Raw genomic sequence first — 15,084 nt, 5'->3', positions numbered from 1 at the left:
GAACACCAGGTTTTATCCTGTGTTTAATTTGCGATGCTAATAGACATCCAGGTGGAGAGATCAAGCAGGCTGTTTGGCGTGTAAGTTTAGAGTTCAGACAAGGGTGTAGGCTCGAAAGAGAAATCTGGGAGGCGTGAACATGTAGAAGAAGCCATGAGATTAAATGAGATTATTTTAGAGAATAAATGTAGATAGTGAAGAGAAGGGTTTGGAAACGGCCCTGGACAGTCTACATCAAGGTTTGTGGGTCAGGATGGTGAGGAGGAACCAGCCAGAGAGAATAAGTGGCCAGAGAGCTCCGAAAGAGGGTGGGATCCTGGAAACCAAAGGAAGTGTCTTAGAGGAAGGACCCATCAGCTGCACTGGATGTTGCTGATGGATCACGGAAGAGAAGCCCTGAGAATCAATCATTGGATTTTGCAATGTGATTTATTTATCAGTTAATCTCTGGGTATAAAGGAAAGAAAACACAAGGGGTTTGGGTTTAGACAGACCTAGGTTCGAGTTCCTGTTCTATCATTCTCTGGGTTTATCTACTTGGGTCCTCTGAAAGCAGACCCCAGGACAGAATTATATGTGCGAGAAACTTATGGGCAGAATCCTGTGAGAGACAGGGTACAGGTCTGCCACTGGTAAAGAATGGAAAAGAGGAGGATCGCGTAGAAGATGACGCACTGCAGTGCGTTTCTGAGGACTTCTGCCAGGCTGATGGGATGTTGCTGAGCGAAGACTGCCTGTTAAAGGAGACTCTCTACCATTGGCCGACAGTGCCCCTGAAACATGCCCACTGTAGTGATCTTGGGCAAATCTTTTAACTGTTGGAAGCTTCAGCCTCCTTATCTGTGAAACGGGCATAATTTCTATGATTTTTTGAAGAGTAGTGGGATATTATATGGAATACTATGTGTCTTAAACTTTAATTCTCTTTTCTTATACAATTTGTTATTATCTAATTCTCCTGGTTAAGGAGTTATTGAAAACATTCTTTTCTGATTATTTGGTAGTAAAACCAATGATATTTTCTGTTTGCTGATTGTGCTTTTAGTTCTTAACAGTCTCTTTCCCTCTCTTCCTCACTAACCCCTTCCCCCAACCCCATGTTCTTTTTTTTTTTTTTTTCCCTGTCTTTTTCTCCATTTTTAGGGGTGGGAGGAGTTGAGTCATTATGTTGTAATTATCTTGGAATTTAAGTTGCTCAGGAACACTGTAGTTTGATTGTTAATGAGCACTTGGTTTGTTCTTTGAATATGAATTATGGTGAACAAGACCTCCTGGAAGGTATATCCAAAAGATGAAAATCCAAAGACTAGTCCTGCCTGTGGTATGAGACTTGCTTAGTGTTTCTAGAAAGGCCAAGGGACTTTGACTCTTCTTGACAGCCCCTGCCCGCTGAACTGCTCCCCAAGTCCTCACAGTTGGCTCCTACTTTTCCTCCTGACCTTGACAGCAATGATAGACCTTATGCCTAGGCCAGGCTCCTCCCTCAGACTTTATTCCAAGGTGACAGCATGGAGGAGAATTCTCCTTGTGACTGGATGAGGCAGTTTCACCAGCTAACAGTTACAAACCCTGGGTTGTGGTTCTAGCCTGGATTTTCTTTCTGAAGTGTTTTTTTAATGCAGCTTATGCTGATATACAGTCTGTCATGGATAATTCCCAAGTTTTTCTAGGGAGAGCAAGGTCATAAGGCAGGGAGGCAGGGTCCCCAGGCTGAGTTCATAAATAGGGGTAACTGCTGTGCATCCAGGGAGAGTGGAATTGAAACCTGGAGGAGCCAAGGTCAGAACAGCTTGAAGAAGAGAATCAGTAAAATGAGTTATGTGACCGTAGGCTAGATATTTCAACTCGTTGAGTCTCAGTTTCCTCATCTGTAAAATGGGGTAGCAGCAAAATTTACTTTTCTGGAGGGGTATTGGGAGAAACTCTTGTGAAGGATGAAGGGGAGAAGGAGCAGGAGTAGATAAGCAGAGTCTTTAGCTCATGATGCAGGTCTGACACCAGTGAAGAAAGGAGAGAAATCCATTCAATGAGAAATAAATGTAATTTTAAAATTGTCGTTGTCAAGTTAACTGCTGTTGAGTGTTCCCATGACCTCTTGTGCGTGGTGACTATTAACTGTTATTGAGGGGGGGGTGCAGTACTGCCGTCCCCCAGCTGAGGAGACAAAGCATGCTGTCTGCCACTGAGCTTTCCACCTGGGAGACAAGAACTGTTCAGTGACGAGAACCAGGTAGGCATGTAGCATTTTTAACAGCCTTATTGAAGTCTAATTCACCCACGTAGAGTGTGTACCACAAAGATTTTTAGTATAGTCCGAGTTATGCAGGCTTCACCACGTTCATTTTAGGACATTTTCATCACCTCACAAAGATACCCTGAGCCCACTAGCAATCACTCCCTGCTGCTGCTGCTGCTGCTAAGTCACTTCAGTCGTGTCCGACTCTGTGTGACCCCATAGACGGAAGCCCACCAGGCTCCCCCGTCCCTGGGATTCTCCAGGCAAGAACACTGGAGTGGGTTGCCATTTCCTTCTCCAATGTGTGAAAGTGAAGTTGCTCAGTTGTGTCCGACTCTTAGCGACCCCATGGACTGCAGCCTACCAGGCTCCTCCATCCATGGGATTTTCTAGGCAAGAGTAGTGGAGTGGCTTGCCATTGCCTTCCCCTGCTGCTGCTGCTAAGTCACTTCAGTCGTGTCTGACTCTGTGCGACCCCATAGACGGAAGCCCACCAGACTCCCCACTCCCTGGGATTCTCCAGGCAAGAACACTGGAGTGGGTTGCCATTTCCTTCTCCAATGTGTGAAAGTGAAAAGTGAAAGTGAAGTTGCTCAGTCATGTCCGACCCTTAGCGACCCCACGTACTTTACCCCAAATCACCCTCATAAGGATCGCTCTAGGCAACTACTAGTCTGTCTCTATAGATTTCCCTGTTGTGAACATTTCATATGAATGAGTTCACACAGTATGTGGTCTCTTGTGACCAGCTTTATTCACGTGCATAGTATTTTCAAGGTCCATCCATGTTGTCACATGTATCAGTACTTCATTCTTTTTATTGCCAAATAATATTCCACTGAGTGGACATGCCACATGTTATTTTTCCATTCACAGGCTGATGAATATTTGAGTTGTTTCCACTTTTTGGCTATTATAAATAATGCTGCTATGAGCATGCTCTTAGTTCTCTTGGGTATAAACATATGCGTGGAATTGCTGAAGTCGTGGGATAACTGTTTAACTTTTTGAAGATCTGCCAAACTTTTCCACAGGGACTGCACATTCCATATCTTCTCAGTAGTGTTGAGGGGCTCTAACTGCTCCGTCTCTTTGCCAGTACTTCTTGTTGTTGTCATTGTTATTACCACCGTCTCCGTGGGTAGGAAGTGATGTCTTGTTGTGGGTTTGACTTGCATTTCCCTGATGTTAGTGATGATGAGTGTTTTTGTGTGTGCTTGTTTGCCATTTGTACATCTTTAGGAAAATGTCTATTCGGGTCCTATGCTCATTTTTAAATTGTGTTGTTTGTACTTTTATGTTGAGGTGTAGGAGATCTTTATATGTTCTGAATACTAGACTTTTATTAGACATATGACTTTCCTCTCTTTAATTATAAGAATAGTACACTTGTAAAGATTCAAGTGCTACAGAAAAGTAAAAAGTTCTTTTGTTGCTCCTCAAGTATTCTTCCCTGAAGTCACTTGTTGGTAAGTTTAATATGTATCCTTCCAGATTTTAAAAGGTGCTCACACACACATACTCAGTTTACTTAAGTGGGATTAAGTTTCTGCCATCTGCAGTGCCGCAACTTATTTGTTTGTTTATTTACTTTCGGCTCAACAGAACCTTCCATACGTCTTTTCGTGGTGATCTCATTGTTTCTGTGCATGCAGAGACACACCATCTTGAGATGGGTGTAACACAGATGAGGAAACGGGATCAGAAAGTTACGTCATTTGCTCAGGGTCACAGATTAGTAAGCAGAGGGGTCATGGCTCGCATGAGTCTGTCTGTTTCCACGCCCCTGTTTTTGCCACACTGTCGCCTTGCTTTCCGGGCTGCTAACCAGGACCCTCCTCCCTCCTCCTCGCTCTGCGGCCCCTCTCTCTAGCTGCTGTATTGCTCTGTGGATCTTGAACCAGGGAGAGTGTGTCTCACGTGCGTATTCTTGGACATATCGATAATACCCTTTTTGCACACAGCTCACACACATACAGACCTTTAGTGATGGTGAAAGAAAAAAAAAATCAGAAGAGCCCACCTGAGTGACCTCACTTGGGCGGGAGCAGCCATCAGCTACACTTGAGCAACTGCAGCTGCTTCTCTGGCCCGTTTTGTGCCCACTGCCTGCTCTCATTGCTGCTCTCCAGGGTCGCTTATTCCTTTATTCGGCTGGTGGATGTCCAGTCCATTGTTTGTCTCCCCTACCAGGCCTGGTGAGCCTCCGTGCAGTTATAGGATGCCCCCTTTCTCTTCACACAGCCTGTGGGTCTTTAGAAGTGCCTTCTACTGTTCAGACCCCAAGTGTGTGCACGGATGTTCCGTTTGAAACACAAAAGAAAGTGCAGTCAGGAATCAAGTGGAGCATGCGCTGAGCAGAGCGCCATCAACACCTATGCAGAAGCTGGGCCTGAAAGGACAGGCTCCTTCTCCCCCACCCCTCTGTTGTCCACACTTTGTGTCCTGCCCCGGCTGACAGGACCCGGTGGTTGGCCACCCGAGGTCATCACTGTTCCATGGCCGACCCCTGGGGACCCCCTCCTCCTTTCTCCCCACCGTGTTTAGGCTCGTAGGGGAGCTGGAGGAGTAGCAGTGAAGTCTGTCTAAGCAGGTCTTGGTGAAGGAGCATCCACGTCACTGCAGCTGGTAAGAATAGTAGCTTAGGTTTGTCTAGCACCAGCAGGGAGGCCTGAGATTCACGAGTGAGGCTGCACTGGACTCAGATCCCAGGTCTTCCAGGAACCTGTGTGGCCTTGGGCAGGTTACTTGATCTGTCTGAGCCTCCATTTTTCTAATCTTCAGAAACCAGGTAATAAGACCAGTAATGTCACAGGAACAATGGAAAAGTTCACTCAGTGAGTGCACAAAGCGTGCATCCCCTCAGAGCCTGGCACACGGAAAGAGCTCTGCTTATGTTCGTCGCTGTTACTCTGATTGAAGGGGAGCAGATGGCACTGGAGCCAGCCGGCTCGGCAGTTGTCAGTGAGCCCTTCTGTCCTCATAGTAAGGCTCCTCATTCTCTCCCGGTCTTGCTTTATTTCCTTTGTAGCACTTAAGTGTTGGTTTACAGAGTTGCGGGTGCCCTCTCTCTCCTTTACTCGAGTGTGACTTGGTGGCGCTTCATCTGTTTCATCCCGTGCTATCTCCCTAGGTCTGGGGACAGGACCTAGCATGTGGTAAGGAGAGTCATGGCCCAGAGTGCCCGCTGCTGTGCCAGATGCTATTTGTACATGAACCACGCTATTCATAACAGTCTATCGAGGTAGGTGTATTATTTCCCCTGTTCACACCTGAGGATGCCGAGTCATAGGGGAAGGGAGTTGTCTGCGCCCGGTGTCACACGGTGAGTGAGGGGAAGGACAGGCACCTTTCTCAGACCCTGGGCCTGTAGCCACTATGCTCTGATCTCTCAGTGGGAAACTTCACTGTTATTTTTATTACTAATCTGACGGACAGCTCTTAAAATAGTCAATACCCATGTATGCAGAATTCTTCAACCATCATCTCTCATTTGGTCCTGACTGTGGAAGAAGAGTAACATTTTTATTACTCCTCCTACCCCACCCCCATTTACAGGTAAGAAAACAACAGGTAGTGTTTATTGAGCATGTCCCCGTGACCAGCATAGTAACTCTCTTAATCCTTACAACAGTCTCATTAACTTAGTAGTAGTATACACATTTGACAAACGGGAACACTGACGGGAAGTGAAATGACTTGCCCAGGGCCATATGGCTAAGCAGTGATAGATCTGGGGCCTCAAACCCTGGTTGTATGGCTTCAGAGTCTGTTCCTGTGAATGCTTCCTTGTGATCTGGGGAGGAAAAACTAATCGTGCACAGCTACCCAGCCCCGAAGTGGCAGAGCTGGGGGTGGAAATCAGCCTTGGCCACCACACCTGTGTTATCCTGTATGTGAGAGCAGAAGGGAGAATTACCTCCATGAATCCCTGAACTTGGGTTTCCAACCTTTGGGTGACAGGGAAGGAGAAAACGAGTGACTTCATCTTGATCACTCAGCTGGGAATGTGGAGCTGTGACCCCTGACCTCAGCTTCCTCTCTCTTTCCATCATGCTGGGCTGTATTTCAGGATGGCATGTCTGCTTAGCCAGGCCTCGGTCACAGGACAGGCCTTTGAAAGCAGGTGCCTACTTGTATGTCCCCAGAGAAAATCGATGGTACTGCTGATGGTAGAAGTCTTTCCAAAGTGTGTGTATGATTTTCTTTGGGTTAGAAGGACACCGCATATCTGGCTGGTGAGCTGTGGGCGGGGTGCAGTATGCAGTGGGGGGTGGCTAGGAGAGAGGGGAGGGAGAATCGTGTCCCTAGGAGTGTAGGAAGTCTGGCAGTACTACACAAACAAAAACATTTCCTTCAGGGTCAGCAGCCCCGCAGCATCAGGCAGCGCCCACCAGCAAACAATAAAACAGGGCCTGCAACTGCTGCTGATTGCAGGCCGATGCTGCTGTGTGGGGAGGCAGCCCATCACGGAGACGGGCATCAGGGGTTCTCTCGGTGGAGCCGTCAGAGATGTGTTTACGCAGCCTGTTTGTTCCCTGGAAATACGACTCCCTTCTTCTCCCTCAGCCTGTCCCGTGCTTCTGAAGCCCAGCTCCTGTCTTCCGGGGCCCCCATGCCCACTCTCCTCTCTTCCCATCCTGTCCCCCACCGGCTCACCAGCTGCTCAGTAGCCTAAGCTGCTAGTGACTCCATCCTCTGACTGCTTTCTCTCCGACTGCTCACATACTGTGGTCTCCCAGCCTTGGAGATCCTGCAGTTGGAATAGGAAAGCGGCTGCACCGTGTGTGCTGGAGTGTGTGCAGACTGGTGGTGTGCTGAGCCCGTGCCACTGTCATCTTATTTGATCCTTGCTCCCGCCCTCTTAGTAATGTTCCTACTCCTACTCTACATGCAAGGAGACTGAGTCTAGAGAAGTCCAACGGCGTGCTCACGGTTCTGAAGCTAACAAGTGGCAAAGCAGGGATGCCAGCTTAGGTCTTCCTGGCTCTGAGACACATTCTGTCTACCTTTTTAAGTCCCCGCTAAGTGACCAAGGAGCCTTTTGAAGTCTGACATCTTATAACTGGTTTTTACCACAGTTGCCACACCAAGCATAGTTTCCTCTGATGTACCCCTGGTGAGTGTCTTTGCATGTTTCCCGTTCTTGTTGAAGCCATAGGAAGTATCGTTTCAGTATCTGCTGTGTGAGTTGCTGGTGGGGCATGCCCCTCAGCTTATTGTTCATGGGAACACACTCAAGGAGTTCTGCAGGAAGGCCCCCATCCAGGATGTTCCTGGAAGACCTGCCTGGTGGGGTTTGTACAAACAAATCGTGACCCTGCCAGATCAGCTGAAGCCCTGCCTTATGCCGGGAGGATCTCTGACCCCAGTGGAAAAGGCTGCTCTCTTTGTCACTCACCCGAGAGGCTGCTGCAGGCTAATCGTGAGCTCTCTGTCCGCCTGCCAAGAGGCTTCTGGGCAGACTCTTGCTTTACACTTAGATCTGGTTGGTACCTTGGTTTCTGCACAAAATCCAAGTCTGATCTCACTTCTGCTTCACTCAGAGATCTGTGATATTCTGTGCTGGTCTTAGAAACAGTCTACTCTTTTTTTTTTTTTTTTATTGTAGTGAGATATACATAGGACATTCCTGTAGCTCAAGTGGTGAAGAATCTGCCTGTGATGGAGACCAGAGTTCAATCCCTGGGTTGGGAAGATCCTCTGCAGAAGGGAATGGCAATCCACTCTAGTATTCTTGCCTTAAAAATCTACCGTTTCAGTTATTTGTAAATGTACAGTTGAGTAGTATTAAGTACATTTACACTATTGTACAATCTCCAGAACTCTTTTTATCTTGTGAAACTGAACCTTTGTACCCATTAAAAGCGACAGTCCCCATTCCCAGATCCCCCAGGTCCCCGGTAATTGCTGTGTTACTTTCTGTGTCTGAATTTAACTATACCAGGTACATCATATCAGTAGGATCATAATATTTGTCCTGTTGCTGCTGCTAAGTCGCTTCAGTCGTGTCCAACTCTGCCACCCCATAGACTGCAGCCCACCAGGCTCCCCCGTCCCTGGGATTCTCGAGGCAAGAACACTGGAGTGGGTTGCCATTTCCTTCAATGCATGAAAGTGAAAAGTGAAAGTGAAGTTGCTCAGTCGTGTCTGACTCTTAGCGACCCCATGGTCTGCAGCCTACCAGGCTCCTCCGTCCATGGGATTTTCCAGGCGAGAGTACTGGAGTGGGTTGCCGTTGCCTTCAGTTGAGTCTAGCTTATTTCGTTTAGCATAATCTTTTCAAGGTTTATACATGTTATAGCAGAATTCGCTTGCCTTTTTAAGGCTGAATCGTACTCCACTGAGTGCATGTACCCAGTGTAAATGTCCATTCATCCGTCAGGGGATTGCTAAGGCAGAATGCGGCACCGAAGGGCCCGTGTGCGCGTCTCGCCCTTGCCGGGCTCACCAGCCTCTTCTCTGGGTGTCGTCCTCCTCTGCTTTCTGAGCTGCAGCCACCTGCCTTTCTTCAGCTCCCCAGGAGCAGGACCCTCCTCACCTGGAATGCGGCCTTTATTTTACATGGACCATTTGCTCTGGTGGGAATGACCTTCGCCTAGCTTCTCCACTCTTACTCATCTGAACTTCAGTTCAGTTCAGTTCAGTTGCTCAGTCGTGTCCGACTCTCTGCGACCCCATGAATCACAGCACGCCAGGCCTCCCTGTCCATCACCAACTCCCGGAGTTCACTCAAACTCAAGTCCACAGAGTCGGTGATGCCATCCAGCCATCTCATTCTCGGTCGTCCCCTTCTTCTCCCGCCCCCAACCTTTCCCAGCATCAGAGTCTTTTCCAGTGAGTCAACTCATCGCATGAGGTGGCCAAAGTATTGCAGTTTCAGCTTCAGCATCAGTCTCTCCAATGAACACCCAGGATCGATCTCCCTTAGAATGGACTGGTTGGATCTCCTTGCGGTACAAGGGACTCTCAAGAGTCTTCTCCAGCACCACAGTTCAAAAACATCAATTCTTCGGCGATCAGCTTTCTTCACAGTCCAACTCTCACATCCATACATGACCACTGGAAAAACCATAGCCTTGACTAGATGGACCTTGGTTGGCAAAGTAATGTCTGTGCTTTTTAATATACTATCTAGGTTGGTCATAACTTTCCTTCCAAGGAGTAAGTGTCTTTTAATTTCATGGCTGCAGTTAGCATCCGCAGTGATTTTGGAGCCCAAAAAAATAAAGTCTGACACTGTTTCCATCAATATCGCTTAACTTAAATATCGTCACATTTTCTTCTGGGGTCCCACAGGAGAGTGTGGTCGACCCCCTGCTTATTATTTTCATAGAGCTCTTCATGTCTTCATCATGGTTCTTACCACTCTAACTTATTGATTAACTGAGCATGTGTTTGTTTAATGACTGCCTTCCTTGCCAGACTGTAAATTCACTCTGACATAGTGGATGGAACACAACGGGTGCCCAGTAAATAGCTGCTGAATGAAACTGTAAACTCAGTGAATGAATTGATATCAGAAAGAGAAATGTTTAATTACTAATCAGATCTCAAAAAAATCATCTTACTGGAGCCTAGATTGTTTGCCCTGTCATTTCTCATTTAATAAAAACTTGAATAAACTCTTCATTATTTGAAGATACCTCTGTAGTTGCCATCGGACTTTCCATGGAGGCTTAGTGTTAAAGACTCCAGCTGCCAATGCAGGAGACGCAGGTTTCATCCCTGGGTTGAGAAGATCCTCTGGAGGAGGAAATGGCATCCCACTCCAGTATTCTTGCCTGAAAAATCCCATGGACAGAGATGCCTGGTGGGCTATAATCCATGGGGTCATGAAAAGTCAGACATGACTGAGCACGCACACACATGCTATAGTTACCAAACATGAACAACAGTAGCCACAAAGGCAACTTAGGTTTTCTGATTGCTTATTTCCTACCATGCTTTGTACTGTTCACTTTCCATATATTATCTCATCTTATCCTCACAAGAACTCTGAAAGGTAGAGGCTGGGGCTTTCATTTTCAGTCCCTATTTCCAGATGAGAGGACCAGGGCTCAGAGAGTTTAAATTGCTTGCTTAAGGTCACTCAGCCAGTACATAGCAGGTGCAGAAGTGGAGGGGTGTTAGGGTGGGTTGGAGCACCTTCCTCTCTGCTAGTACCCTTCCCCTCATTAATAGAGAGAACTCAGTTTCTCTTTGTTTTATAAATGGGGTGTCTGCCTTGATTTTCTTTGAATCCAGAGTTTTCTGGCTAAAGAAGAATTTGAAAACTCCAGGTCTTCAGAACAAATTCGATGCCCCCTTTTCAGCCTCACGCCTATCTCCTACCGTGCTTCTGCCTGGAGTGTCCTGTCCTTTCTTCTGCAGCCAGTGAGTCGCTGTGCATCGCTAGGGCACTTCCCAAACCTCACAGCAGAATGAGCTGTGCTCTCCACATGCTTCTTCCTCCTGCAGAAAGCCTGTCCCTCCATCCCAGCAGTGCTCTTCCTCAGCAGTGGTCCACGAGTCTGTCTGCGCTGCTGGACTGAGCCTCTGGAGAAGTTGGCCCAGGCCTCCCTCGTCTCTGGCGCTCCTCAGCCCGGCCCAGGATCTGGCAGTGAACACTGGGGCCCCCGCCAGTGCTTGATGAATGAATGCAGGCCAAGTGCAGAGCGGGTGCTCAGAACCAACTGGCTGAGCCCAGAGCCTGAAATACAACTAGCCTGAGCTCACAGAATCCCGTGAATGCGAGATGGAGATGATAAAATGTATTAATCACTGGTTTGGAAAGGCATTACAGTATTTCCATAATAGAGTATGTTTCTTTTCTAAAACAGATGTGCCCTCGTTGTTTCATGAGGAAATAGTTAAGTGTGTTTGATTAAAACATTCATAGACGCTATCATTTATTCAAGGCCACTAGTATATGCTGCTGTCTTTACTGGTACTTTATGTACGTCTTGTCTGCTTCTCCCAATCCCCTGGACAAGGTGTTTTCATTATCTTCACTTCAGAGATGAAGAAACTGAGGTGGAGAGAGATTAAGGAGCTTGCCCGCTTCTGAGTCAGCTTCTGAGTGATAGATACGGAGTAAAACAGGTCTGACGGTACTTCAGAACCGAGCCTTGCCATCATCCTGACTGCTTCCGATCTTGTATTCTGGGTTCGTTCAGCTCAGCACCACCCGGAACCAGCATGCAGATGCCTCTCTTCCTTTAGCACTTCCTGTGCCTGGCATCCCCTCCTCCTCCTCCCTTCTCACTGTACCCCCCCACCCTCACTGTTCACCTTCCACTTTCTTAGATTATTGCCTCTGTATTTGCATCCTGAAACTGACATATTTTTGTCATTGTCAATAATTAAATACTACAATGTGTGGAAACTGGTGTCAATAGTATAATAGCGTCACATTTTCATTAATCAATATAAAAAATACTTTATTAAGGCCAAATTACATATATTATGATTTTGTTTTCTTTATGTAGCCATTTACTCTCAAGATTTTTTGAGTCCCAATTTGTATAGTTTTGAACATGTGATTTTTTTCCCCTCCATGTAAAATATAACAGTGTAGTAAAAAATAACAGTTGGTTAGATACATTTTTTTAATTTTTTTAAAGATTGTCTAAAAAGCGAGCTATTTCAAATCATGTATGAAATGTTAGTTTGAAATACTTCTCTGTAGAGAAGTTTAAGAGGTTTCTTACAGACTTAGATTCATTTATTTTCTGCCCCTCCTAGTGTTTCAGCAGGATTAAGTTTTTTGAATCAGCGGATCAAGTTTTAATTTTCCTGTTCCTTCCTTATACTGACATATGCTTTGGCAGAACAAAAAAGAGACCTAAACATGTCAGCATGATTTTTGTTCAGTGAATTAAAAACCATAAAAGTAACAAGATCTGATCCAAATCCCTAAACTCCTGACATGGTGGTTTTGTCCTTTTCAGTCCCAAGATTCATATTACTGACTTTGAAAAAAGCTTTCTGCCTGGAAGCAGAGGTAATGGCAGCAGCACATAATTTATTTGAAATAGACTGTAAGGGGTAGGCAGCTTGGAGTAGTGGGAAGAATGCAGGCTAGAAAGATCTGGATTTGAATCCCAGTTCTGTCACTCAAGCCCACAGGCAAGTTACTTAATGCCTGTGTACCTCAGTTTCCTGATTGAGAAATGGGGGTTTTAGAATCTAGTTTGATGAGTTGTTGTGAGGTTCAGTGAGGGAATAAAGTACTCACCTAGCATTGAGGGGTTTAATACTGGTAGGAGTCAGGATTATTTTCATTTTGAGAATATTTTGAGAATTTGAGAATTTTGTGAATTCAAATAGCTGTATCCGGAAGGATTTATGTCTCACTCACCTGTCCACTTTATCTTCACAGCTTGTCCTGTCTCAAAATTCTTTCATTTTTTTTCTCATCCTATCAGAGAAAAAGTACTAGGTAAATGCCACTGAATCTTTAACTCCTATTTGTCACTGTTTCACATGGAACAATTATACCTAGGATTTGGGATTATCCTTTGTAAGCCAGAACCTTGTTGACTTACGGGTCAGGAACCATATGCCAGTGATGTCCAATTCAGGATTCAGGAGGCAGAGAATTTTTTCATACTGAGACCATTGGCTTTTGAAGCAGGCCAGCATAGGTTTGGCTTGGTGCAAGATCCCAAACTTTTTCATCCGTAAATGGCGTTTGTGATCTTGCAAGACCCTCTGTGATGCGGCTTTCCAGCCTCTTTTCCTGTCACCCCCTTCTTTGTTATCTGTGCTCAATTCCGTCCCTTGTATGACTGTAATCTCCTGGTGACCTAAAGCCTTTGTGCATGCTTTTTCTTCCTCCTGGAAATCCCTACCAGTACTGGCAACTTGCACTCATTCTTTAGATCCTTGTGGGCTGTTAGTCAGGATAGGATGAGCCGTGCTGTAGTAACAAGTAGTCCCCCAAATCTCCATGCCTCAAACAACAAAAGCATTTCTTGTTCATGCCAAGTGGGGCACTGTTCACCATTGTCTCTCTGGGACCCAAACTGACAGAAGTTCCTTCTCAACTTGAACTGCAGCCGGCAGGAACAAATGTGGTAGAGCGCATGTGGGCTCATAAAGGCGACACCCGTTCTGCTCACATCTCATATCTCACTGGCCAAAGCACTGGAAAAAAAGCCACACTGAACTTCAGAGGGGACAGGAAGTGCATTCCTACTGGAAGGAATAAGAATCAGAATACCTGTGAACAAACCTAATGACAGCCGCACTCAGATATTGTTTCCTCAGGAAAGTCTTCCCTCCACCAACTGACCCCTCTCCAAACATGGACATGCTCTATTGTAAAAGTCTCTTTACTTAGCCCTCTGCCTAGCTAAGCTCCCTCAGAGCAGGACAGAGGTCTGTCACCTTCATCATAGAACATTTGGTACAACCAGCACGCTTGGTAGTGTGCACACGACCAAGAAACCAAGGCAGGACAAACATGTCGGCTTTTGCGATGATTGAGTGTAAAGCAGGAATAATAACCCCTTCATACAATTGTAAGGGTTGGCTTACAAAATGTTCTAGAGTGCCTGTCCCAGGGATTTATAATAGGCCTTCAGTGTGCTCACTGTTGTTGTTATGATAAGGATATTAATAGTTAAAATAACTGACATTTATTAAGCATTTAATATGCAGACACTCTCATGGGTACATTATGGAAGTTAAATGGTACAGTATTCTCATGTGTTTTGTCTGGGTCAGTGCTAAAGCGATTCACAAGTAATTTGTCGTAATAATAGGTAAGATTCTGAAGGTTACTACTTACTTATCTTGGATGATTTAGAGGCATACAGATGATGCTGTTTCTGTAGCATCTGATTCATTGGCATTGCTTTCTTTTGTTGGAGAGAAAGGGGTGGAATTACAGCTAATAGTCGCTTTCTTTTAAAATGTGGCAGGGTCAGTGCTGACAAGTTACACAGACCACCCCATAATCTTCACACCACCCCTTTAAGTCAAGTACTGACAATCCCATTGTACAGATGGGAACTCTGAGGAAGGGAAGTCAGTTATGCATCCAGTAAGAGGCATGGCCAGGATTTAACTTCAGGGCTGCCTAGACTTTCTGGCTCACGATTTTACACAGCACACTTACTGGCTATCCTCAGTTATCTCACCAGGAACCTTCCTTGACCCTGAACATCCTCCTGGGCGTGTGTCAGGAATATGAAGATCTTCCACCGACGGAGAGTACAGTTATAAACTGCTGAGCTAGTGCATGAAGTGATGTTGAATTCTTGGCAGGCAGTTCATACATGGGATGATTTTATTGAACTTTTTTTTTTTTTTTTGGTCTTCTATCAGAGTAACCCGGGAGCACAGAGAAATGCTGGTGAAGCTGGCTAAACAGAACACAAACAAGGCCAAAGACTCTTTACGGAAAGTTCGTACCAACGCAATAAATAAGGTTAAGAAATCGAAGGACAAGGCCTCCGAGGACACCATTAGGCTCATAGAGAAACAGGTACCTGTTGCCAGCAGATGTCGTGTTTACATATCTGATCCAGAAAATCACTGTTCATGTCTGAAGTGAGGAAAATGAAAAGAGTACCCCCAGTTCTTTCAGTGACATGATTGACATTGGCCGAGTCTGTCCTGGGCCTGGCCCTGTGCTGGACCCTGGCAGTACAGAGGAGGGGAGGAAGCTGCTGACCGTGCTGTGTTCCAGGCTCTAACCTGAGCACTTTACAACACTTAATTTATCCTCGTCACTGCAGAGTGAGGTGGGTGGGTGGTGAGGAAACTGAGGGTCACAGGAGGGAGGTAACTTGCCCAAGGTCATGCTGCTGATAAATGGCAGCCATAGGCTCCAAACCCAGCAGACGGATCTCAGAGCC

The 15,084-nt window shown here is 46.0% G+C and overlaps 1 protein-coding gene across 1 annotated transcript in view; it reads left to right on the top strand.

Annotated features, from left to right (window-relative positions):
• MRRF (mitochondrial ribosome recycling factor) overlaps positions 1-15,084 on the top strand; it is a 59,738-nt gene that overhangs the window by 32,763 nt on the left and 11,891 nt on the right. The window contains exon 6 of the mRNA XM_055399248.2: positions 14,552-14,711. Coding sequence (XP_055255223.2) covers positions 14,552-14,711 — 160 coding nt within the window. The remainder of the gene's footprint in view (positions 1-14,551; positions 14,712-15,084) is intronic.

Source organism: Moschus berezovskii, chromosome 11, assembly GCF_049115385.1.
Source record: "Moschus berezovskii isolate FMDL1 chromosome 11, NW_MosBer_1.0, whole genome shotgun sequence".
NCBI classification, from domain to species: domain Eukaryota; kingdom Metazoa; phylum Chordata; class Mammalia; order Artiodactyla; family Moschidae; genus Moschus; species Moschus berezovskii.
The sequence above is the reverse complement of the archived record's forward strand: the minus strand, read 5'-3'. Positions and strand labels throughout refer to the sequence as shown.